The sequence below is a fragment of the Prinia subflava genome, chromosome 12, assembly GCF_021018805.1.
Source record: "Prinia subflava isolate CZ2003 ecotype Zambia chromosome 12, Cam_Psub_1.2, whole genome shotgun sequence".
In the NCBI taxonomy this organism is placed as follows: domain Eukaryota; kingdom Metazoa; phylum Chordata; class Aves; order Passeriformes; family Cisticolidae; genus Prinia; species Prinia subflava.
Genome location: NC_086258.1, coordinates 1,516,616 through 1,543,476, shown reverse-complemented (window position 1 = coordinate 1,543,476; position 26,861 = coordinate 1,516,616). Strand labels below are relative to the sequence as shown.

General features: G+C 44.7%; 1 protein-coding gene across 2 annotated transcripts in view; it reads right to left on the bottom strand.

Annotated features, from left to right (window-relative positions):
* The window catches only part of PNPLA7 (patatin like phospholipase domain containing 7), a 130,178-nt gene that overhangs the window by 96,092 nt on the left and 7,225 nt on the right, over window positions 1–26,861 (bottom strand). The window contains exons 8-17 of one of the 2 annotated variants that reach the window (XM_063409725.1): window positions 25,632–25,791; window positions 24,598–24,678; window positions 19,599–19,727; window positions 18,215–18,295; window positions 17,546–17,690; window positions 16,609–16,701; window positions 11,148–11,248; window positions 10,022–10,168; window positions 5,734–5,811; window positions 4,700–4,905 (exon numbers count right to left, since the gene is read on the bottom strand). In XM_063409725.1, coding sequence (XP_063265795.1) covers window positions 4,700–4,905; window positions 5,734–5,811; window positions 10,022–10,168; window positions 11,148–11,248; window positions 16,609–16,701; window positions 17,546–17,690; window positions 18,215–18,295; window positions 19,599–19,727; window positions 24,598–24,678; window positions 25,632–25,791 — 1,221 coding nt within the window. The remainder of the gene's footprint in view (window positions 1–4,699; window positions 4,906–5,733; window positions 5,812–10,021; window positions 10,169–11,147; window positions 11,249–16,608; window positions 16,702–17,545; window positions 17,691–18,214; window positions 18,296–19,598; window positions 19,728–24,597; window positions 24,679–25,631; window positions 25,792–26,861) is intronic. The other variant, XM_063409726.1, reaches the window with a different exon arrangement.

Genomic DNA, 26,861 nt, shown 5'->3' with positions numbered 1-26,861 from the left:
ACAATCTAATTACACACTGATCCACAAGCTACGGCCTACTCTGATTGGGATGAACCTCACTTTGGTAAAGTAATTGTTGCTCCATCAGGATCTAAGTGAAATTTTAGATAAAACCAAGACCTTGATAACAAATTATGTCATCCCATCGTTGTTCTTTTAACTTTATTTTGATTGGCTTTTGTTTTGCAGCAATCTCATTCTTTACTTAGAAACAATAGATATACTTAGAGATGTTGACACAAGACAAACTTTACAAGTAGGCCATAGCCGCGGACTGTGAAATGGATTTTGCCTAAGTAATACATATATTTTAAGAAAATTATGTATTTTGATTTTTGTGATTTGTGTTAATCATTTTTAAATTTGTTCATGCTACTTGAAAATTGTTTTACAATAATTTTTTGCCTTGATTGAAAATTGTTTTAACTAATATTTTACTTAATATTGTTAAGATTTTGTCTTGATTATTTGATTTTATGAATCATTTATCATCATGATTTGTTTAAGAGTTTTATTAATCAACAACAATTATTTGTTTTGAAATTTTAATGTCATTGGATTTGTTTTGTCATAATAATTTGTTTTGAGATATTAACAATCAATATTAATCATTATGATATCTCTTGTTTTTCCTTCTCCCTTCTCTATTTCTTTTCCCCCTCTCTTTTTCTCTGGACTCTATTTTCCTGGGTATACTACTGACACTGACAATGAGTCCTGAAGACTTCAGAACAACGCAACGAACTCAACTGATGGAGCTCTCCTGCCGACCAGTCGTGAGTCACGGGGTGGTGTAAGAGTCGGTCCGAAAATCCCTCATTTCTGCCTCATGACTGTCAGAGGCTGAGACCCCCCCTGGACCCTGGGCCACAGCACAGGAGAGATCCAAGCTTCTCCCTGCAGCTGCACCCACTGGACCAAGACACCCTCCTCAGGTACCCATGCAGGAACAATGGACACTGTCACGGTTTCCTGGCCGTGTTTGCAGAGGCCGTGTTTGCTTTGACTGACTGTGCTGTACCTGCTGCAGAGCCCAGACCTGCTTGCCCCAAACCTGCCTGATCTGAATGGTTGCACCTGATTCCCAGAGCAACGGGGCTCCTCACAGTGACTCTTGGGTGCTCCCCCCACGCTGGCCAGGTGCCCCCCACTTTTGCCTGCATTGTGCATTGGCCGGGTGCCCCCTGCTTCTGCAATGACTATAAAAGCTTCCCCCTGCGACTCACACTTTGAGGCCTCCCCAGCGGACGACGGCTCTATTGACCTACGTGCCACGGAGACTGCGAAGGTGGTCTGTTGGCAACGACGTCACGAGGACCCCCGTCTGTCAGTTGGTAGCTATACCCTTTCTTTACCCCCCTTTCTCTCCCTCTCTCTCTCCCTCTCTTCTTTCCCCTTCTTTTCTATCGCATAACTGTGTGTATCAATAAAGATACAATTGATTTCACTTGAATTAAGTTATCACTGCCTCTTTTTGCACTCTGAAATCAAAACGAACCATCACGACCATCCTTTGGCTCGTGACACCTCATTATCAGCCCAGTTTCCTTCCTCTCATGTGGGCATTTACATGCTTGCTCTTCTGTTTGGCACATGCCTGGCACTGGGAAAATTAAAATCCAAAGCTCTGTACTACAGAGGTTTCTGAAGGGACTTTGAGGATTCTTTACTAGAAAGCTCACCAACGATAACAATAAGGGCTAAATAGTTTCTGTGAAAGTCTGGAGCTTCTGCAGATATTCTTGGGGATGTGGCTGCAATGGGATTTTCAGCTTAGCTGGCAAGACCAAATAAAAATCAAAGCATTCCTGCTTCTCTGGCAAGTGCACATGATTAAGCCTCCAAGCTATGAAATTTACAGAAGCAGAAATGTGAGAGAGCCACTGGTAGCACAGATCCTGAATTTATTCCCTCAGGAGATCCTGGTGACAACTCGATTCCCGTTTTCCAGGAGCTCCACACGCCGAGAGCAGCAGCTCCCAAAGCACTGCAGGCACATCCCATGGAATTACCCCTGGAATCACCACACCACCAGCTTGTGCCACCCCTGCACTTGCACTCTGCATTACAGACAGCCATTTACTCATGGCAGAACCACAAAACAGGTTCCTACCCTGAAGTTTCAGTGGGGAGGGTTTAATCCAACATCCAACACTCAATTCTCCACCCTGGGCTCCTTCAATTACTGTGCTCTTTTCCTCATGACAACCATTGACCATGTGCTTTCTGCTTCACCCTCTCACTAATTATTGAGAAAAAACACAGAGAGAGTTCCAGGGCAGCAGAGAGGGAAAGAGGAAACACATGTGACAGGAAAAGAACAATACTGTATTGGAGAACAATAAGAGTTCTTGTCAAATTTCACCTAGTCTGTAAGCTAAGAGAAAAATGAACAAATTAAGGCAAAAAAATCCTCAGAAATTCCAGGCAAAGGAGAAAGATGAGCATTGTGGAACTATGAACACAGAATTTACATAAAAATGGCAAACAGAACTACATCCTATTTTACTAACAAGTTTTTCTTTCTCACAGAGTTCAAAGCAAAAATGAACCACTAGAAGGAACCTGATGCTTTTCAAAGCCTTTCTCCAATGTCACTTTTAAATACGGGTCCAGGAGTCAGAAGTGCCATAAAGCCTGGGGTTCAGGACAAATTGTGAAGATGAAATGCTGGAATATCACAGAGCTTGTAAAATGGAGAGAACAGATAACAGACTTCAAAGGAGAAAAAGAAAGATTTGGAAAGGACCCAAAAATGATGAAGAGGTGATAGATTGATGGGTCATGATCCCTGACTGGTAAGGGGTTAATGGCAGCAGAAAGGCAAGCTGGAATAAACAGGAGGTAACTCAGTTCTTGAAAGAGAAGAGAAATCTCAGGAAGATGAGCTTCAGTAAATGAGAGAGAATCTAGCCCTGAGTAGCAGAAAAACAAGAAAAGAAAAAGGAGGAAAAGGTGGAATCTGCCTGGCTGGCTGAGACAACATAACGAAATTTGAAGTCAGAAACAAGTACAACAACAACAGCAGGAAAAGACAGAGAGAAAAAGCAGCCATTTAGAAGGAATAGCCTGGTACCACACGGAATGGCACAAGTGGGAAGCATCTCTCAGAAATTAGGCCGAAGAGTTGACAACCACCTCGGAGCCTGGGAAAAACACAGCTCATCAGCAAGGACCTGCTGAGCACAGCACGCTCAGCTCCACAGCCTCCTGCCCGGGGGGAACACAAACCCCACAGCAAGGATCCAGAGGTGGAGCTGATCAGGAATACAACCACAATTATTTAGAAAGCAGGATGTTATGCAGAGATGGACAACATCACAGTGGCCTACAAAACGTAACAACCCCCCTATGTAACTCAGTCCTCCATCTAACTCAGGAGTCATGGCACGTTCCAGAAGCTGGAAAAGGAGATTATCAAAGGAAATTGTGCATTACACACAAATTATGTGTGTGAACTAATTGTAACTCTAAATGACAGGATCACAGAATAAATCAAGGCCATTAATCATTATTATTGGCAACAAGCCTAACCACAGCCATCATACTGGATTTTTAATTACCTATACTCCCCTTTAAGCATTAAGTCCCAAGTCAGGTGCTACTTTGAAGGTCCAGGAAGGAACATGTCTTGCACAGGGGAATTATTCCTTAACCTGTTCTATTAATGAGCATTAAAAACCCACAGTTACACCCAGACCAGTCACTCACAACACACCCAGCTCCCTGGCTCTGTCTGGGAACAGAACTGGGGAGGTTTTCTAGCAAAAAGGAAAAATGAATCCAAGAGAAAAGGCCTGGCAAGGCAGCAGTTAACCCAGCAAACTGCAGGCTCTGGGCAAACTTATTTGGATTACAAAGTACTTGAATCTTGGGCCATAATTCCTACCCCCTTGGGTTAAGTGCTCTACAGGCCTTGAACAAAGACATCACCATTTAATATTGCCATGTTCCCTGAACTGCTTCCTGCTGGAGTTAAACCACCTGACAGAGGGACCACAGCTCATCCAGACACCTAAACCCATCCCATAAAAACGTGTTTTGCTGTGGAATGCACCTGCATCAGCAAAGACATCCAACACTTGTATTTAGAATCATGGAATCATTACAGTTGGAAAAGACCTCCAGGATCATCAAGTCCAAGCTTTAACTGAATTCCTCCAGGCCCATATCACTAAACCATATCACATCTTAGGTGTTCACACATTTTTTTAAACACCTCCAGGGATAGTGACTCCACCACTGCCAGAGCAGCCTGTTCAGCTGTCTGACCACCCTTTCAGTGAAGGAATTTTCCCTAAAATCCAACCTGAACCCCCCCCTGGCCATTTCCTCTCCTCCTGTCCCTGTTCCCAGAGCCCGACCCCCCTGGCTGTCCCCTCCTGTCAGGAGCCACAAGGTCCCCCCTAAGCCTCCTTTTCTCCAGGCTGAGCCCCTTTCCAGCTCCCTCAGCCTCTCCTGGGGCTCCAGACCCTTCCCCAGCACTGTTCCCTTCCCTGGACATGCTCCAGCCCCTCAATGTCCTTCTTGCAGTGAGGGGCCCAAAATTAAATCCAGGATTTGATCCATGGCACGCCCACCAGCACCCAGCAAAGGGTGACAGTCACTACCCCGGTCCTTTACTCAAAAGAGTCATAAAAAAATCTAAAAACTACTTTAAAACCCCCAGACCCACATATGTCTGAGTGGCAGAACTCACTCATAGAAATGGGACTTGGAGATGGAGAGGAAGCTGCAGTCTCTGTTGGCCTTGATGGTGAAGATGAGCGGCTCCCCCGTGAGCACAGCGAGCTGGCCCACCAGCTCCCCGGGGTGTGTGATGAACAGGCAGGTGTCCTCCTCAGAGTCAATCTTCCTCTGGTACACGTGGAGCATCCCCGAGACCACAAAGCAAACATTGACATCCTGCGGCAAATGGGAAAAAAATAATAAAAAAAACAAACCAAGAAAAGAAGAGCTCAATAAAAATCCCCCAAGATTTTAAAAGCAATTATCCCAGTGACAGTGCTATCACGACCAATCTGTTTCCCAGAAAGCTCCCCTATAGCTTTTGAACAATTAGGTGGTAAAATAAGACACAATAGTGAATTATTAAAAGCAGGTTATGAATATTTAAAACTAAGCAGGCACAATATTGAAAAATGGATTTCTCTTTGGGTGGTTATGAAAAATGAAAGCTGCATCTTCAAGATATCAAGGAATAACAACAGAATTGGGAGTGAAGGAGACAATGAGGAATCACAGCTGCAGGCTGAGGGGCATGGCAGGTCAGCAGAGCACTGGAATGGGAGCTGTCCATCATCTGCTTTGCTTAAGCTCCTCTATTTACATAGGATTATTCTAAATGAAGCTTGTTATATCCTAGACATGCTTTGCTATAAACAAATAATGCTGGATTGGGTTTGTATGAGGGCTTTACTGCAACTGAGTGGCATCACAAAAGCCCAAAGTGCAGGGTGTGAGAAAAGGCTCCCCAGTGGCCCCAGCTCCTGAGGAAGGATGAAGGAGGCACTCCACTCCTTCCCACGAGGTCCATGAGAGCTGAGAACAGCCAGGCACCAGATTCCCACCCTGGCTCTGGCTGCAGCACCAGGGCTGTGTGCAGGAATGCCCAGAGCTGGAGATGTTTCACCTCCAGAGGAGATGCCTTGGGAGGAGACAGGTGGGAATGTTTAATTTGCCATCCACGTGTATAAACACCCCCTGGAGGGGCACAGACTCAGCCAGACTCACCTGATCTCCCTGCCTGGACAGCACGGTGCCAGCAGTGACCTGGTGCAATGTCACTTTGCCATTCAGCAATGCAGGATTCTGGAGAACAAAGGGAGGAGAGGTACAATTTACTGCTCTGTGCACAGGTAAAGGTCCCAGAATGTGAGGAAGCACCCAAATCAATCACATAAGAATAACAGTTAAGACTATGTTACAAGTACTTGAATCTCTAAAATATGGCACCTATTTTTATATTTCTCTACCCACCAGACATTTCCTCCAGAAGAGAAAAAGAGGTTTGAAGCATTTTAATTGATCACACTTGGATTCTTAAGGATTTTCTATTTATCAGTTTCCCCCCCAGACTCTTTAAAGCATCTATAATGAAAAGAGATCTCCATCAGCTGGCATGAAACACACAAAACATGAGGTTATTTTCAAAGGAAAGTGAAACTACAAGACACTGGACACAATGATCCAGCACTGGCTTTGTCCCAGCCCAGCCCTGGGCAGAGCAGATTTTCCTACACACTATACAACAAAAGCTTCCCCAAGCTCATGAACTCCTGTGCTTAGGCAGAGAAAAGTGGGAATTTCAATCCCAACTGAAAAGCACACGGGAGGAAAAGGTCTTCCCAAAAGCCACCCTCAGTCTGGACCCCAATCCCTTGCAATGTCAAGAAGCTGAGCTGGCTGAGCCCAAAATTCCTTTGATCCAAACACTGCTTTCACCACAATAACCCTGAGTGTGTAACAAACAACCAAACAGGCATGGAGAGACTTTTCTTTCCATCTCAAAGAACTGCCCACACAATTTGGGGTCCCGTGTGCAGTCAGGATCAAACCCTGATGCTTTAGGCCACCTTTGCTTTGGCATAACTTTCACCCAAACCAGCAAATCACAGTCACAGACTGGTTTGGTTTCAAAGGGACTTAAAGCTCATCCAGTCCAGGCAGGGACACCTCCCACTGTCCCAGGCTGCTGCAAGCCCACCCAACCTGGCCTTGGGCACTTCCAGGGATGCAGGGCAGCCACAGCTGCTCTGGGCACCCTGTGCCGGGGTCTTACCATGCTTGAAATGAAGAATTTCTTCCTGTTATCTCGTGTCAGCCTGCCCTCCTTCAGCTTAAGGCCATTCCCCCTTGTCCTGTCACTCCATGCCCACAGCCCCTCCCCAGCCTTTGTAGAAATCCTCAGAAATTCAACATTTTATCACCACCCCTGAATGGGCTGGGGCAGAACACAAGGCTCAGTTGTGAGTTCACATGTCAGGCTGAAGAGAGGCAGCACAGTCCTGGCTCTCACAGCTTCCCTGGGTATTTGGCTGTGCCCAGGCTCTGCCTCAGAGGCAGAAGCACCAAGAGCTGCACTCACAGGAAGAAGCAATTGAGCACTAGAGCAGAGCAGAATGTGACCCTAGTCATCAACTCCAAACCAGCACAGCAGAGATGTAAACACTCCAGCAGCGTAATTGTTCTGCCAGGCTGGAATTTTTCCATTTTGGGTTGAAAAAAAATAGCGCTGGTGAAATAATCACAAATATTCTTTACACCTACTGCTGATAAAAAGAACATATTTTCCTCAAAAATAGTTTTATTAAAGCCAATCTGTTTCATGGGAACATATCCAATGGAGACAACCTGACAAGCACCTGTCAAAATATTTCAGTTCAGCAGTAGCAACTCAACTAATTTCTATAATGTTTTTTCTATATTTAGACATTCATGGTTGTATAGTATTATCTATCCTTAAAGCCAAAGTTGTAACTCTGAAAGTACCTCTCAGCAGGGGAATACAAGCTCCCTCATGAGCTCTACTTATCAAGAGCATTTTCAGGCTGCATCAGCTCGAAAAAAAATTGCTGCAAAGATTTTCTTCATGTCTAAGACTACTTAAGCATTGGGATGGATTGTACTCAGAGCTGTGAAAGCCTCAGCATTGGAGATCTTTAAGATCTTAGCCAAAAACCTGCCAGAAATGACTTAGCAATATCTGATTCTGCCTCAGGCATGGAAGGGACTGGGTGACCTCCAAGCAGACCTTGGTATCCTCTTTGCTGTGCTATTACTGCCCCATTAAGCAATAAAAGAGCTGACAAATAAAATCCATGCTACCTCTCCAACAACAGGTGAGAGCAGCAAACTCAAATTCAGCATTGCACAGTTACAGGGTTTAGGCTAAAAACCTGCACTGATCCCAGCCACGAGCTTTCAGGGTGGGATTCATCCCAAAGTCACTATCCCAAGAAGCTCCATTTCCCAGCAAGTTTCCTTCTTTGCATGACTGTAACGATGACTGCAGCAGGAAACTCAATAAATTCAACTACAATAGCAAATATAAGAAGTAACAGAGGTTATTTCTGGGTACCAAATTAGCAGGGGTTGATGGTACAGAAGTGAAAACACAAACCAGTTATAAACAATTTAAGTAAAGCACTAATTAACTGGGATAAATAATATTTTTGTTGAAGGAATATCCCTTGTAGCTCACAAAGAAGAGATGCCCTGCAACACTGCTTAGCCCTCCCCATCATAACTCCAGATAAAGCTGAAAACACACAAAAACTGTACCAGACTGGAAACCATTCATGACAGAGATCCAAGGAATTCAAGTTACTTAAAACAAAAGAAAAAAATTAATTCTGAAGTCAAATACCTAAAGGCTATTTGAAATGATGCCTCTCTCCTAGAGACATTTACCCCTCTCTCTGTCAGATGAAAAAAAAAACCAACCAAACAGTCAAAAAAACCCCAAACATGCCATCTGTCATCAAAACATCTCAAACTTATTCACTCTGATTGGCTGCTCTAAAAATGACAACTTAAAATGCTTCCATCCAGCTAAGAAAGATCTTGGTTTTTTAAGAGAATAGCTTACAAGAATTCATTTTCTTTCATGTAATCTGCATTGAACACAAATATTTTGTACACAGTAAGATTCTTCTTGCATTGCCCCTGGAAGAATCAATTTTTGCTGTTCCTGCATGGAAAAAAAAATGAGCTTTCAATGACGTTTCTAGCATTTGGCCACATCCCACCAGATTTTAATTTGCTTGTGGAAAACTAAGGTGCTTGAAAATCCTACCTTATTTCACCATTATTTAGCTCTTCATCTTACAAACTCTGCTGCATTTTAAGGACACTGTTGAAATTACCTTGATCTCTAAACTGCTACTTGGTAATTACTGAGAAATTTATTCCAGACTAAAAGAAAAATGCTGTAATCAGGAGCTTCAGTAATCTTGGAATTTTTGCTTATGATCTGATAGTTGGATCAAGAACAGAATAGATGAAGTCCTACTTTACTCCTTCTGCAATGAGAATTTATTCTGAAATAGTCTGTAGCCTTTCATGAGGATATAAATGCCTGAAAAAACCTGAAAATTAGCATAATGAGACAGGTAAGGCTCCTGCAGACTAAGAGACCTCAGATCAGTGATGATGTGGAACAGGCACCTCGAGCCTCCCAACTGGGAGCTGAAAGACCCTGACAGGGATTTTGAAGCTGCAAGGGGAATAATTTTGGAAGTCAGGAGGGAATGTTAAAATTTGGAAGTAAAATCTTTTAAGTTCTAGCAAGTGTTGTTTGGTGACAGCTCTGAAGGCAGGGGAGGAGGTGCAGCAGCTGTGCCCAGCCTCTGGCAGCAGCAGCAGACTGGAATTATTGCAGAACAGGCTGGAACAAACCAAGGATGTCTGTGGCTGACTGAGACAGATGCAGAGCTTTCCCAAACTGTCTGATTATCCACATGAACAGACACACCTCTGTAATGAAATGCAGTTGAAATGAGTGGAATGATGAAAACCATAATTTCCAATCCTTCTTACAACCCCCAGGGGCTCAGCAGGGGCTGAGCTCAGCAGGGATCTGGCACAGCCCCTGCCAGGGGCACAGGAGCCAGCTGGGAGATGCTGCCAGTGCCCCGGGCAAGTACAGGGACACAATTCCAAACACAAGCAGCGCCCTGGGATGCAGTGCCACCAGGATTCACGGATTCAGCATCACCTGAACCTTTAGAAAACTTCCCACACTCAGTGGGAGCACAGGATGAGGTGGCAGGAATTGCACGTGTGCTGCTTGCAGGGCTAACTGCACACAGAGAGGAAGATTCATGCACTGCATTCCAGCCTGGTCTGCTGAAATGGCAGAATAATTCAAATTTATTTCAGCCCTTCTAATGACTTCAACAGATGTTGAATAAAACATCTAGCCCATCTCCAGCACACTGAGGAGACAAATCCCTTTTCAGCTCCTGGCAGAATGAGATGAAAAGCAGAAGCAAAGCCAGTTCCCCTTGCAATTACTCACATCAAGTTTCATCAGGGTTGAGAGGTCTTTCTTTGCTGCTTCCATGATGGCATCAGTGTGTTTGCTGTTACAGGAGTCCTGCACAGCACTGTAATGGAAAACTGCTGAAGGAGTTTCTGTCACTGTCACAGTCTTCTTCAATATCGACTGCAAAGAGAAGAAACCATCAAGGATCAGTTCGAACATCAAATTTGGCACCTACCTGGCCAAAATTTGCCTTTATCATCCGCATTCTCTACCCACCACAACTGGTGGTCTGCAAAAAAAGAAATCTAGGTTTCCAAAAAAGCAACAACTTGCTAGCTTCATTATCCCTGTATTTTTCTGCACAGCCTGACGCTTGAATCAAACAAAGTTACTCATCACATCTTGTGAAAGGGAAGGAATAAGAGACTTCAGAATCTGGGCTGTTGCCAGCTTGATGGAACTAAAACTTTATCAACCCTGTACACAAAGATGGAGGAAAAGATAAAATGTCTGTCAAGGTCACAGTGAGCAACAGTTTCATTCCAGATTTTAGGTTGCAGTTTTATAGTTCACGAGTGTTTTTGTGCTCTTAACTTCCAGTTCAGTATTTGTAAAAAGCAGACCACAAAAATTAAATCAGATTTATAATTAATGACTGGAAACCTACAGCTGATACAAGTTTTTAATTCTTTGCTGTAAAGTACCTCTCACAAATAAAGCATGGTCTGACAAATCCACATAAGCCATTCCATGAGTCAGGGGAAGAAAATACATAAAAAGTTGCAGCAATCCTTTCCCATTGCTCACCAAGGGAATCTCCACAGAATTTCAAGATGTGCAATAAAATGACTTGACAGCCACTAAACCCTACTGAAACACCCCTCAGTTAAAAACAATAACACAAAAACATGAAAGGCCAGGCTGGATGGTGCCAGGGAAGGAGTCCCTGGCCATGTCAGGGGGACTGGACCAGCTGGGCTTCAAAGGTCCCCTCCAACCCAACCCATGTGGGGATTCTGTAAAACCACACATCCCAGCGGGTGCAGAGCTGCAAGGGCAGCGTTCCCCAGGAGGGAAGGAAAGCCCTGAGTGACTCCAAGCAGGTGCAGTGAGGAGGGCAGGGCAGGGGGCAGGCTGGGCTCGGGGAGGGGGGACCCACCTTGGCCACGGCGGGGCTGCCGGCGGCGTCCTCGGGGGAGAGGTGCACCCGGGCCCTCTCGTAGGCCATGTCCATGTCAGACTTGGCACTGCTGGAATTGTCTGCAAACAAGGCAAAAATCCTGCTCTGAGCACCTCCTGCAGGGCAGGTTCTCAGAAACAGCAGGTAACACACCAAGTGGAGCAGCTTTAGCAAGTGGCAACTTCATATCCCTATTATTTCCCAGTTCCTTTTGACCTGGAACTTTAAATCTTCCCATCTGAACTTGGGTGTGTTACACATCCCAGAACTCCCACATCCACTCTTGTACAGAGTACAGCCATTGTAAGGGTTGTTGTGGGGCTTTTTGTCCACTGAGAATTGGCAGAGCACTGCAGAGAGGGAACTCCTGATAACTTAAAAATTTAAGGTGTTTTTTATGGCTTTCTGCAAAACTGCCTGAGGTGATGCTGCTGATGGTTCATATCAGCTGCTGCATCTTATTTTCCATATTCTACAAATCCATGAAATCCTTCATAGGATGAACATTAAGTTTCAGGAGCCAATTTCTTCATTTGTGAGAGCAGCTCACCTTCTGAGCTGATCTATTGCTCCTTCTAGATGTTTATGGATTTGTAGAAAAGGTGGGATATGATGAAGAAATCTTATTTCTTTTAAAAGCCTTTTTGGAAAAATGAAGCATATTTTCTATTCAGTTCCACATCCTTGGGAGTCAGAGCCTGAAGATTTACAGAGGAGTTTAAAAATCATGCAGACATTGCAATTTCCTTTAACAAATAAATCTATAATAATTTCAATCTTACTTCTATGCCTAATATATCTCCGAAATAGACTATTCAGAAAAGTTTACATTTTCTTCCTTATACCTTTTGCCTTCAGTCACTACGTTGTTCTTACAGTTTTGCTTTTATAAATACAAATTGCTGCTCAGGAATAAGCTGGGCCCTTTGGAAAAGCAATTGTCTTTCCTGACTGGTAAATTCTGTCACCAAATAAATTCAAATTTTTACTTCTGAATTCTTTCCCACCTGTCCCTCCCAAAAGACAGGAATTTGCCCAGGACTGCCCCAAGCTTTGGGAAGTTGGCTTTTGGAACCAAAATTTACACCATTGTGATCTATGAGCATGTGACAATACCACCCTACCATGAAGGGCTGTCCATAAACTTAATTTCAAACCCACAATTTTTATTTCTGAAAAGGCTTGACTCCTATCTCCCACCCCAGCTAGGCCAAGGGAAGAATCCCACTGCCACAAATATTAAGATCTACCTCAGAGTACTCCGTCCATGTCATCTTGAGGAAATGGCCTTGAGTTCTGCCAGGGGAGGTTTAGTTAGATATTAGGAAACATCTATTCATGGAAAGGGTTGTAAAACACTGACACAGGCTGCCCAGGGCAGGGGTGGAGTCACCACCCTGGAAGTGTTCAAAGGACATGTGGGTGTGGTGACACTTGGGGACAAGTGGTGAACACAGGGGTGGTGCTGGCCTGACAGTGGGACTTGAATATCTGGAAGGTCTTTTCCAACCTTAACCATGATTCTGTGATCTACAAATATAAACAAATCTTTGCACATTTCAAACCTGCCACTGGGATTGTAATGAAGGCATTTAATGATCAGCCTCCAAACAAGAAATCCAACAAGCTGACCCGAAGTTGATCATCATCAGAAATTACAAGCCATAAGATAAAAAATGAAAATAAACAGTAATGCTGTTGGTGCTATTAACTGGATTTCCTGCACACTGCAGCATTAAAAACCCTAAATCAGCTATAAACAACAAACTGTGATAGTAGAAAGAGCAGCTCCACATGAGCTAATCTGACTCCTTGTCACTCTCCCTGCCCCTCAAATCCCAGGGTCAGCCAAACTCTGAGCCCAAACCCACCAGGTGCATTTTCAACCTGAACACTCAGCTCCAACCCAAACACTCTGATTTGGGCCCCGCAGGCAGGGAAAGCACCTCCTACCCAGCCCTGCACCTTGAAAACCCAGGGACAGGAGAATGAGGAGGCATTCTAAGAATGAAAGCTGCTCTCTACTCGGCTGCCACTCCAAGCAGGAGCCCTCGGTGCCTCCTGGAGCTGCTGCAGCAGGGGCCAGGACGGCCGGCAGGGCGAGCGGCACACGGAGCCACCGAGGCAGGGGAGGACAGGGACGGACCCTGTGTGAGGCACACACGGTGTCCCACGGTGGGGAAGGACAGGGATGGACCCTGTGTGAGGCACACACGGTGTCACACGGTGTCCCACGGTGGGGAAGGACAGGGATGGACCCTGTGTGAGGCACACACAGTGCCCCACGGTGGGGAAGGACAGGGATGGACCCTGTGTGAGGCACACACGGTGTCACACGGTGTCCCACAGTGGGACGGACAGGGATGGACCCTGTGTGAGGCACACACGGTGTCCCACAGTGGGAAGGACAGGGACGGACCCTGTGTGAGGCACACACGGTGTCCCACATGGGGGACGGACAGGGATGGACCCTGTGTGAGGCACACACGGTGTCCCACGGTGGGGAAGGACAGGGATGGACCCTGTGTGAGGCACACACGGTGTCCCATGGTGGGAAGGACAGGGACAGATCCTGTGTGAGGCACACACGGTGTCACACGGTGTCCCACGGTGGGGAAGGACAGGGATGGACCCTGTGTGAGGCACACACGGTGTCCCACGGTGGGAAAGGACAGGGATGGATCCTGTGTGAGGCACACACGGTGTCCCATGGTGGGAAGGACAGGGATGGACCCTGTGTGAGGCACACACGGTGTCCCACGGTGGGAAGGACAGGGATGGACCCTGTGTGAGGCACACACAGTGTCCCACACGCTGCTGGATGGGGATGGAAGGCACTGCACAAACAATGGCAATGCCACAGTCCCTGGCAGCGCTCCCGGCCTCTCCCCTGCCAAGCGCTGCCAGTCCCACGTGTGGCACACATCGGGGCGTGGGCACTGCCAATGCTCTGAACTGTGGGCTTCAGGCACTGCCAGAGCCTGTGTGAAACACAGGCAAGCAACTTCCTTATTCTGGCCTGGGAGATCTCAAAGAAGAACAATAACAATCCTTGGGAAGTGAAAACCATCAGCAGGTGGTGTTTTTCCAACGTTTACTGGCAAAAGATGTTTACACAAGGGTGTAGGCTCTGAATGACCAACCATGTTCATTGTACCAAAGTACTGTATAAAAGGAGAATTTAGAAGAATAAAGATTCCCTCATTTCTGCATCACAGTGAGAGTCATGTCATTATTTCTACGCCATCCCAAAACCAAAACAACATAAGGGCTTTGGGGGAACAGCACCTTCTTCAATTCTTGGGGGAAAAAAACACCAAAACAATAAAAGACAACTGCTGTTTAACATTAAAAATGGAGTTAGGAGGACTTACTTCCAGGGACGATGAAGGGGCGAAGTTGTTACATCCAAAAGGCCCTGCTGTTTTATTTCTGCTTTCTAATTTCTCTGTCCCCCAGCCCAGATGCTTCAATGAATTAATTCTATCTTTCTCCACACAAAGCAAGTACATTTATAAAGCAGAGTAGCCTGAGCTGGCAGAATTCTATTCCCTCATCTACACAACTGCTACGTTTCAAGTTAGATTACTACACAAAAAAACCAGAAGAACAAATTTCAGCCAGCCCCAGAGGCAGAGGCAGAAGTGTTTTCTCCCAAGGCAATTTTCAGCAGTGTTTATTAATTCTAACAACAAGCAAATCAAGGAGATGTTGAGATAACAGCACTTGTATGACTCTAACAGTTTTCCCCTCTCTGAATTAATAATAAACATAATCAATATTCCACGGAAAACTGAACACACAGTAAGCAGCGGAACAGAATCTGAAGCAAGATCTTGATCTTTTCATTACAGACATCAAGACACTTTCTGTGCAAGTTAAACAGAGAGAAGAAATCAGCTCTGTTACCTGAGGCAAATCATAATTATCCAATTAGATATGCTCCTTCTGTCAGTAAAAATTAATTCTATCTGCTAAGCTCTGTGTACCCTGGCGTAACTTTTATGACACATAAAAGGAGAAAGGAAGGACAAATGGACACATCCACTGAGAAGTTTGCAGGGATTCTTCCATATTCAAGCTCCTAAGAACACACAAGGACTGTCCCAGAGAATGTCACAGGGATGCACAGGCACTGAACTGCCTCATTTAAGGGGCTGTGTTCAGGGCAAGGATTAATTAATTTACCACTGAATCAAGTCTGCTGGTGCATTTTATAATTCCTAGTGTAAAACAACCTCACACATGTGAAAACCAAGCCAGGTCTTGTGTGGGTCAGTCAGTATTTCATTTGTCTCCCTGGCTTAGAAAGACGATCTACTTAGCCCAGCCAAAATCCTATTTCTCCATCACATGCATCCCTCTGGACAGAAACATGGAAACCATGAAAAAATCTAAGTGGGACCCCTTACACTTGCCCAGAAGGAACTGAAGAGGAAACAAATCAGTCTTCCAGTGTTTAAATTGAAGGAGCTCCCCATTGCTCTCCTCTGTGCACACCAGAAACTCCCTGTGGCAACAACAGGTAACACAAACCTTACCCTGGGGGAAGCTCTCAGTGCTGGGGCTCCCTCAGCCTCACTCCCTCCTTCTTCCTTGTCTCCAAGCTCTTCAACCCCTCATAGTAGGTTCCTCTCCTCTAAGTCACTTAATAGCCAAGGTGAGCAATAAAAGCATCTTCTAAAGTACCCAGGGCACCTTTATTCCACTGTTTAATAGATTAAACATTTCTCTGTTAACAGTACCTGAGCCTGACCTTGAAATTCCCTTACAGTGCTCCATTCATTACTCATCTAACAGAGACAGATGCCTGTGTTCTGTGATTCCACAAGACCTCCAGTTTCTCCACCTTGGAACACAAAGCTGCCCTGAACACCAGGCCCAGAGGAAAATGTCTACAGTGGAGCAACTAAAGTTCCCCAAAATGATACTGCAGCATCAAACCAGCTCAGCCTCATAAATGTCTCCTCAGAGCATCCCATGATCCATCACCTTTATTATCCACTCTAAGGAACATTCCTCTAAAAGCAGCAAAGCCATGTAATGTGCTTTTTGGGACAATCAGCCAAGCAAGAAACATGTGTCATCTTTTATGTGAAAGATGATGGCCTATCATCATAATTCAGCTTGATTCAGTAATATCAATTAATAAAGCTCTTAATTTGCAGGCCTTGGAAGCCAAATGATGTTCCCATTGCTGGTAGTGACAGTAAGGGAAGGCTCCCTGGGATAAGAGTCCATTTGTTACTAAATAATTTTTTGACCGATGAGTTAGGAAGCAGCACCACTGCAAGATGATTATCTACCACGAACAGGACTGCAAGAGGATAATCCACCATAAACAGGAAAATTATCTAGCTCAGAACTCCAGAGATCATGTAGTTTCCCCCGTGATTAGGTAAATTACACATTTCCCACAATTTTGCCAAGCACTACTTACTAGAAGCCTCTGTAGACCCTGCATAGGGAGGTGATGAAAGGCTTCTTCTGAAAACATGTTCAGAGTTTTCTGCACCAGAAACCTTCAACATATCTGAAATTTAAAAACAAATGTTGTAAACACAAAGTATCCTCTAATGAAGTAGGTTTCACTAACAAGAAGAACCTTTAACTGCCCACTATGAAAGGCTGACTTAAAGATTCTGAAACACTGACACTAAATATTGTTTAAACCTTTTTCCTGGTTTTGATTTAAATACTTTTTTTCCATCTGCAGAGGCAAAATTCAACTCCATCTATTTTCCTGGCTTTACCTTCAGTACTGAGTCTTTAGGCTGAAAACACACATATCCAGCAATTCTTCTACTGGTGTCTGGAGTGCTGAATTTTTCCAACTCCCTCTCTGCATTCAAAATGAGGAGTCACTTATTTTTCTATCTCCTTCATCCTTCAATATCATTAAGAACACAGTAATATTTCCCCATTGAAGCTAAGGACTATGCAAAGGCTTCCAAATCTGAAATTAACCTAAGACAATCTTTAACTACTCTGATAAAATCCTCTGATCAATAGCAGTGATATCAACAGTGGATCAAATGTAGTGAAAGAACACAGGGGAATGGCCTCCAGCTGAAGGAGGGCAGGGTTAGACTGGATTTGGGGAGGAAATTCTTTACTGTTAAGGGCAGTGGGGCCCTGGCACAGGGTGCCCAGAGCAGCTGTGGCTGTCCCTGGATCCCTGGCAGTGCCCAAGGCCAGGCTGGACATTGGGGCTGGGAGCAGCCTGGGACAGTGGGAGGTGTCCCTGCCATGGCAGGGGTGGCACTGGATGAGCTTTAAGGTCCCTCCCAACCCACACCTGTCTGGGATTCTGTGGGTAGAACAAAAATTGAAGAAGATCCCAGAGGAGAGTTCCTCCATGTTTCTAGAAGCATTACCCATTTCCAGTGCTTCCCCAGACTTTTCCAACTTCTCTCCACGATCTTCCTCCAAAGCACTGAGGGTTTGTCTCCTCCCCACCCTGCCGACGCTGCCTCCGGCGGTGACGCTGCTCACAGAGATCAGAGGGATGGCCTGGCTCTGCTGGGAGCAGCAAGGGCACAACAAACATCAACCCCCTCACGTGTGTGCTCCACCCCCTGCAGCCTGCACAGACCCCCAGGTACCGCTCAGGTTGTGCTGATCACTCCCACACCCCCAAGGGTGGCTTGCCCTGGGATCTGCAGCTCCCTCAGTGCATCCCAGCAGGGCCTGAGGAACCCCAGCTCAACACTTGGAGTGTCCCCTGACCCTCTGCCACCACGGGTGCAGCGTTTTTCCTGCTGCTCCAGGCAGAGGTGACATCATTAGCAAACAGCAGAAGTGCTGAAGCACGGAGCAGAGCACACACATCACTCTGGAATGATGCACTGGGGAAGTTCAAGCCTCCCCACCAATTCCCCAGGCACCAGCGTGGGCTGGGTTTTATGGGCTAGTTATACAAGTGCCTCAGTCCTCAAGCACTGTCATTATGAAATTAATATGCAGCATTTGCTTTATGACCTTCTGGAAGAAGGAAAACCTCTGTGCCCTGTCAGGAGAGCTGAGGGCCTGCCTCCCAAACTCACACAGCTGAAGAGCTCCGTGGTCAGCCCCAGGTAGTTGTGCAAGGCCAGGAACGTCACCCTCTGCAGCCTCACCATGATGATCTGCAAACAGGGAACAAAGAAGCAACAGCAATGGATTTAACATTCTCCCACACTCATTCTGGCATTTAGACACAATCATGCACCAGAGTACCTGAAAGCATTCTATAAAACACACACTGTACCCTAAGCTGAAATTCCTTTCAGCAGCTGATAAATTGAAACAGAGACAGATTCAGATGATTTACCAATGACTTCACAATCATTTGATGGCATGAGAATCCAAAGTCTTACTCCCAAACACCAAATGCTTTTTTTTTCTATAAACATCGGTAATAAAAGTGCCTTGAAATAGAAGTATTTGCTTCCAATCTTGCTCATTAAAAGAATTATCCCAGCTCTCCCCATAGAAAACCTGTCCCACTGCCCCACAAGCACTCAAACCTAACACTGGGATCAACCTTCCTCTGCCCTGCCGGCTAATTCTCAGTCTTGAACCATCCTCTCTTTTCTATCAGCTCTCACAAAGCAAATTAATTTGTTGTTAATGATCTGTTCTCCTTCAACCAGCACTATAAGGAGGTTCATGTGTTGCTCATAAATCAACCAAAGACCAGAACAGTTTGCAAGGACAAACAGATTCAGAAGTGCCAGTAAAGCAAAAGGACAGCCCAGAGCAACTCCACTCGTGGGGTCACCCTGTGGCTGCTGCACCAATGGGACAAGGCACCACCCCTGGAACTCCTTAATCCTGAGCCCTGCACCACCTCCCACCTGCAGGAGATGCTCACCTGAGAGCTGCCTGAGCCCCTGCAAAGCAACAGAGAGTGAACACAAAACTGACACGAAGTACAGATCTTTCCTCAGGTGCTAACAGCAGATTCTAAAGTGAAAATTCACACAGTCTGAATTTTGTGACTCTTACAAAGCATCAGCCCTCACCAAACAGCTCCTGAGGGTGCAGCAGTCCTGTTTCAGGGCATGTCACAGTCTGTTCATGACTCTCAGCCATTCTGGAGCCCTCCTGGTGCACCCCAAGCTGCAGAGCCCACACCAGCACCTTTCTACTCCCCAAGGACCAACAAACTCACACTGCAGGTCTGGCTGAGTGATGAGGGTACCACAGGCAGAAACTCAATTAATGGAGATATACAGATACATCAATTATCTTTCCTATTGTGATAATGCTGGATTATTGCATCTAGGGCTCAGCAGCCAGAACAGCAGAACAAGTCCAAATCTTGATAAGCTGTGCTGAGCAATTCCACATCTACCAAAGGATGGATGGTGAGCTTGCTGAGCCTCTAAACATCCTCCTGTAACCTGGAAATGAGCGTGGTTCCCCCTCCCTCTCACCTCCACCCACCTGCACCACTCTCACGAGGGTTTCAGGGTATTTCTGGAACACATCCTGGAAGGCACTGGCTGGAAGCCGCAGTATTGTGGATGGAGTGGCTGCTCGGGCCGAGACGGTTTTATAGGGAGCAGGGTGACCCTGAGAGAAAGTTCCAGAGACACACGGTTAATCCATCAAGTACCCAATCCAGTCCTTCCAAAATTCCTGCTGTGCTGTTGTCTGTGTCTGACAGACACCGTGTGACCACAAAAAGCTTTGAGCTGGTGCTCCATGACCACGGGGTTGTCATGAGGGTAAGTCCCACCTGCATTAGAGGCAGGGGCAGGGAAATAAGAGCTCCAGGAGCTGGATCAGGTTAGAGAAGTGCCAGGCTCTCAGCTCTGACACAGTTTTATCACAGAGCCAGCCCTCAGAAGTATTTGAAATCCCAGCTAGTCAAGGCTGCAGAGAAAAGAAGGTTTGTTGATTTTATTATCTGTACTGACAACCAAGCTATTTGCTGCAAAAACAACCCAACTGACACAACCAGTGAAAAACACAACAGAATTGTACAGTAATTACAGACATAATGGAGTGAGACAAAAGACAGACAGATTTCTTATGTATCAAGATATACATACATATTTTTTCATATATATACATATATATGAAATATTCCATGTGACAAAGCCAAACAGCTTCTCTTTACTGGAGACAAAGTGGGTCTAGACCATCCTGCTCAAAGAACAGATGGAGAACTAACAAACAAATGAAAAGTGGGTAGAATACAAATTTTTTTCACACTGGAAAGCAAGACTCTGGGTTTGGATTCTACTCCTTAAATAAGAATAGATTTTAACAAAAATCTACTGCCAAACACTTGGATAAAAAGACAGACAATACCCCTTTTACCGACTTAATAAATGCTGGAAACAACATCTCTAACTCATAAATTAATTTACTAATCCATCATCTATTGATTTACACAGTATTTAGTAGATAAAATGAGCCATTTTGCAGCACAGAGCTGGAGCAAAGGAAGAAATGGAATTTCTACTTTAACAGCACTCAGCTCCAGCAGCTTTCCCCCTCCTGAGCAACAGAAGGCACCTTTCTCCCAACACTGACACACAGATGTTAAATGCTGATTACAAACCAAACTGCCTGCAAGACTTGCAGAGCATCAGACAACTCAGCACAAGCACTTTGAAGGAATTCCTGCCTAAAGAACCCAGCAAAACCAAACAAGAGACTTTCTCTAATCACTCTGGAAAATAAAGCTGCAGCTCTGTCTGCCTGCTGGTCTGGAAGGCACCACAGAGCAGATTCTAAAATTAAATTAAATTAATTGGAACCAATTTCTTAATTACACCAACTTCAGCTGACCTTTTTATAAAATCTGGGGATGATATTAATAGCCTTGATTTTCAAGTTCCTGAGGGATCTGAAATTTTAATCTCTTTGACCTACAGTGCAAAGCTGCCAGTGTCCTCAGTTTTTTCAAGTTTCTTTTAATTAAGAAAAGAAATTAACACATAACATTTGCTTTGGCTGTACCCAAAAATAAATGCAACAATCCTCTTTTACAGGCCAGTTTGAAGTCTGGCTTTACATTAAGAATTAAGTTAGACTTCTTATACTTACATGTAAAAGAAAATGTATTTAGTCTGCTTTTAAGCACTGCATTTGCCACCAACTGTACTTCCTACTGATCTCTACAGCAAATACACAGTAAAAAACTAAGGAAATTATTAAATCTTTAGTTGCTGGACAATATAAGCATCAAGTTTAATGGTGTTTCATGAGTTATTCCAGAGAGCAAACTGAGCCCTGGGTATCCCAGAACTCTGCTCTCCAGTCCACCCAGTGAAGTGTTTGGGTTTTTCTGGAAAGCACTCAGTGCTGATAACCTCAGAAAAACAGCTTTAGGATAATGATGCAGAAGCCTTTTTCTCCAAAGAACAGCCCATTCCTCCAAGTTCTCAGCATATAATTTTGCCTCTTTGAAATCCCTGCAGGAGAGCAGCTCTTCTGAAAGGGCCAACACCACGGCTAATGGGGCTGGAACATGCAGGAGCTGCCAGAGGAGCGTGAGGAGGAAATGTTCCATAATTGTCACTTCTCTCAGATCTAATGTTATGAGCAGCACAGGGAGAATACTATGCTCAAATTATACTATTTTGCAATCACACACTGAGATGACCAGAACAGTTAAGTTATAATCAGTTATGAAACAGGGTTTTTTTCAACAGAGAACTTCTTGTTCTCAGGGCAGGTAGCTATTTACTTCTGGCTCCTTCCAAGAGCTGAGGCATCATCTCCAAGCAGTAGTTGATAGCTTAGGGCCAAATCCAATCAAGTTTGGAAAAGAAATCTGCTGCAAGAGACACAGATGTTTCACACTCTCCCACCTGTAGTGGTAGCTCCTTCTTGGACCCAAAAATCTGGCACGTTCTTCCTATTTCCATGGATTTTGTCTTCCTCTGCTCCTTCCTGACATCCTCTGCATCAACACTGCTGCACCCAAAGCTTTTGCAGCCATCAATCACTTCTTTATAACCTCATCTATCTTGTCAGCCCTGCAGGCTCACCTTTATCCAAGTGTTTTTCCAGCTACTTTTAATCCTGACTTTCATTTTTACCCCCCTCGATCACTGCCATTTGATCAACATCCCTCACAGCCTCTTCCTTTTTCCAATTTTCTTATTCCAACTATGCCACGAGGCCCCAGTTTCCCTAAGACCATCTCCACAGGGAGGACAAGAGAAGAGTGAACCCCAAACCTCCAGCAATCAGCATCAATCTGCTGGACCACCTCACTCTGGATGAACATTCCCTGTTCAGGGAAAAGCTCTGGCTGCACACACGAGCTCTTAGCAAGAGCTGCTGAAAACAGAGACAGCAACAAGGCTCAGCTCAGCTTTGGTACTTGAGGCAGTATCAAGTCAGAGCCATTAACTGCACCCCAGAACTGTTCCAGAATACCAGGAAAGGGCCTGCAGCTCCTTGGATTCAAAAGCTCCCAGTTTCTCCTCAGAATCTGGAGAAAGCAGCATTGATCTGCTCTCAGAATAAGTGGAGGCTCATGTCTCAGCTGCTACCTTTGTATTTAGTAGAACTAAAGGGATTTTTCCATTTAAAACCTGGCAGATTCAATTAGGAAAGCACCTCTGGTGTGACCTTTCTTTTTGGTCCACCAAGAACATCTTGCCACTTCTTGCAGCACCCTCAACTTTCTTGCACAACTCTTAACCCAGTGAGAGACCAGCCTGACATCACATGCTGCAAAATCAGTCAGAAGAATCACAAACCCAGCTCAGACTGGAATCCTCTCTGAATACACCCCTTTTTCATGTCAGAGCCATGTGTTTGGTGGTGCAGTGAAATCTAATTTAGGTTGTGGTATCTGCAGGATTTTCTAAGACTCACTCACTGATTTGGGGTGACACTGAGGGGTCTCCTCTATTTTAATCCAGTGCTACTTCCTCTCTCCTTGCCTACTTTCATGCTACTCCTCTACATAAAGTCTGCAAGAAACATAAGGAGGAGGAAAAACAGCAATGAAACAAGCAGTTCACGAACTGGGAAGTGAGGAACAAAAGAGTTGTAAAAATAAATGAGAACAAGTTTAGCAAAAAATATTTCAAGGTTTTTTCATTACAGATTCTTCTGCAGACTGCTAACTCTGTTCAGCACGCTTTCAATCATTTTTATTTTTTTACTTACCAGTGGTATAACTAATGAGAAAGAGAAAAAATTGACAGAATGAGAATTAAAAATGAAAAAAAACCCCAATAAGACAAAAAATGAATAGCAACCACTTTTTTAGAGAACAAAGCCATAAAGTACTGCTATACAAGGATTTCTTTTCTTATATTCCTTTTGAACAAGCAAGAGCATGACTGGTACTCATCTTCCTTTATGATGGCCCTGCTGTTTAGAATATTGTCATGAAGAAAATTTAGTGGTGGAAGTAACAAAGGCAAAGTTACTAATATGGATTTACAAACAGATTATGAATTTGACAGCAAGAACTTGCTTGCTTATGCTCCTCTGACAGCTCTTGCATGTCTGAACTTGTACAGTCCAAATCATTCCCTTTCTACAGAGAAAACTGTGACCAAGCTTAAAAAGTGTTATCACTGTGGATAGGTGTTATGGGAACTACAGATATACGTAATATAGATTTACAGATAATGTAGATATAGAGGTGTGTGCCAGCTTTTGGAAGTGACAAAGAACACTTCAAAGAATGCTTTAACTACTCACACACAGAGCAATGGCACCTTTTGATGAACAGAGACAGCCAAGCACGGAAGACACATGACACAAGGTCAAACATTAACAACTTATTGATTAGATTTACCATCTTCATCCCCTCAAATCCCATCCTACCAAAATCCTTCAAGAAAACACTTTCAGGGTTTGGGTATTATCAAAGATATTAAATTCAACACCTTCCATTTAGGCATTCCAAAAGTGATTTCAGCAAAACCATCAGTCTAATTCCAACTGAAACAAAATCCACCAGTTTTGCACTGAACAGGATCAGCATTCAGCTCCCCCTGGCCCCTGCCAAAGAGCACAGCCCTCAGCTGGCCACCAGCACCACTGATGTTACAAAACCAAATAAATCCATGAACTGGTTTCACAGTATAATTACAGTACTAACAACTCTCAGATTTATTTTCATCAGACTAAATAAAAACAAATTCATTAAGCAATTCATCAAACATGTAAAAGCCCAGACTGCTGGGCCCCAGCCTGGTCCTGCTCCTGCCTGAGTTGTGATTTGAGCAAGTCAAACTGTAATCTCAGTTTTCCAAACACAAAGGGATCATTCAAATCCTCCTGCTAACCAGAAGCAGCCAGTCAAGCACACATTTCACAACCACCCTCCACACCTCAACAAGTTACACCTGTGAAGACTTGGGAGGAGGAGAATTCATCAAAAAACCCATTTTGCATTCTGCTTCTTTCCTAGGAATGTTCAAGGGACCCAGCAGGACGTGCCCCTGCCAGAACTCACCGTGATGACATCGAGGATGCTCAGCAGGCTGTGCACGCTGTCTCCTGCCAGCACCTCCTTCACCACCACCTCTGTTCCATCCTGCAAGCACACACACAGCATTACTGCAGGCTCACAGCTGCATTCTGCCAAACTTGGAGCATTTCAGAAAGCCTGGATGCTGCTTCTCTGCTCTGATGGAAATGTGCTAATTCCAACCACAGAGTTTTAAATTACTGTTCTAAAAGTGATAAATTAAAAGAAAATACAAGCCAGTTTTCCCCAGGGATATTGTGACCTGCTTGTCTTTGCTATGTAACACCAACAAAACAAAGCTGCCTGCACCCAGAGGCAGAATGAGCTCCCTTTACTGAGGGGTTACCTGTTAAGAGGTTGTACAGAACAGGAGCAGCAAAATGTAAAAATACACAGAAATCAGCAAATTTGACATCCTTTCCAAACACAAGCCCACTAAACCTTCAGCCACTGGAAAACTGCTCACATCCAAAAGTTAAACTCAAAATTCAGTCAGGAAGACAGTACAAATTAAAAATTTAACTTGGCAGAAAGGATCACAAGGACTGGTGCTCAACATTTTAAGACTCATATGGAAAACAAACCATCATCTTTTTTCCCCTGTCTACCCAAAAGTGAATCTGACTCTTCCACCTCCCAAACAAACCCACTGACCCCTGCTGGACTATTCTGAGGTGAGTTTGGTCTCTCCTGCTCTCTGTACCCAAATACTTTCTGTAACAACCTTTTCAAAGGTGAATGTTTCCAAGCCCACCTTACTCCCTGTCTTCCCTCAAAAACTCCTGCATGAGGATATTTCCATTTGCTTCATCAGCTTTGTGTTCTGCTCTCTCATCTGAGAGACCAGAACTGCAAACCTTGATCTTTACAAATGCCACAGCCCCGAAGAGCTGGGATTAATCCCTCCTAAACCACTGCGATTCGCATGTCTGAGTTTAATCAATGCTTAATGATTCATGCCAGCCTATCTGCTGTGCCAACAGATTTCTCTCAGGAGGTGCAGAGCACTGGGTTCTTACACTCTCTTGGATGCAAACTTCCAGCTTTCCATCCTGCACCACGTAGATGCTGTTGTCCGGCTGCCCGGGACGGAAGATGTACTCGCCCTCGTGCAGCTGCACAAAGAACATGTGCTTGCACAGCTCCAGGAACAGGGGCTTCTCAAAGTGCCCAAGGACCCTGCAGCAAAGAAAATGCAAAGGGAGAACCTGAAATGGCCACAGCTCTTGGAAAACCCTCCCTAAATCAGCAAAGGCACGAGGAGCAGAGTAGTGGCTGCAGGGAAGGAGCCTTAAAGAGCTCCCCAAAATAAGGGGCAAGAGCAGCATGAAATACAGAACTGTAAATGCTGGGGCTCCTTTGCAGGAGCCCTCCCAGGAATGCAGGCTCAGAAAGGGGTACAGCCAAACTTCCTCCAGCAAACACCAGCATGGCTTGTGGAGGGGAATAAAAATAAAAACCTGCCACACACTCCGTGAGAAAAGTTATCAAGGAAAATTCTCCTTTTAGTGCAGCTGTGTCCATGGAAGCTGGACACAGGAGAAATACTGAAAAGAGGAAAAAGCTCCTGTCATCTGCATGCAATTGCAAGTTTGGAATATTCCATCTCCTGCAGGTAACATGCACCTGGACTCCAGTCAGTCACTGCCAGGCAGAGAGAAATAGGGGTTCACACCTGATCACTGTGCACAGAGCTCCAACAGCTCACATTTATCAGGATCAATCCATCAAATCCTACTGCAACATCCATTAGTCATAGGAGACCATAATTCCACACTAGCAAGTCCAGATCACTGACATGGCATTTTTATTTGAGAATGACCTTCTGTATGACCCTCTATAATGACATTATATCCCAACTGGGAGGAAAAATGAACATCCACAAGCAAAACCAAAATTACAGATTAGAAGAGCTCCTCCTCTTTGCTGTGTCAGCAGATTTAACCCCTTGCTGAAGGGGCACAAAGACCATCCCTTCTTATTCTGCCAAAGAGCTGTGGGGATTAAGCTGACTTTGATTTATTTGCAACCTTTTCAGGCAGAGAAGTAAAAGATTCTGCAGCCCAGGGAGCTGTCAATATGGTATCCAATTAACATCCACCAATTATGATGTTTTTCTGTACAAGAAAAATTGTCTGATACAGCCTGAACAGAAGTTTTAAGATGCATTAAATCTGTTCATACTGGAACAACTTTATTAGCACTATTCCCAAACGGAGGCAACTAACCTACTTCCTTTTTTTCTCCCC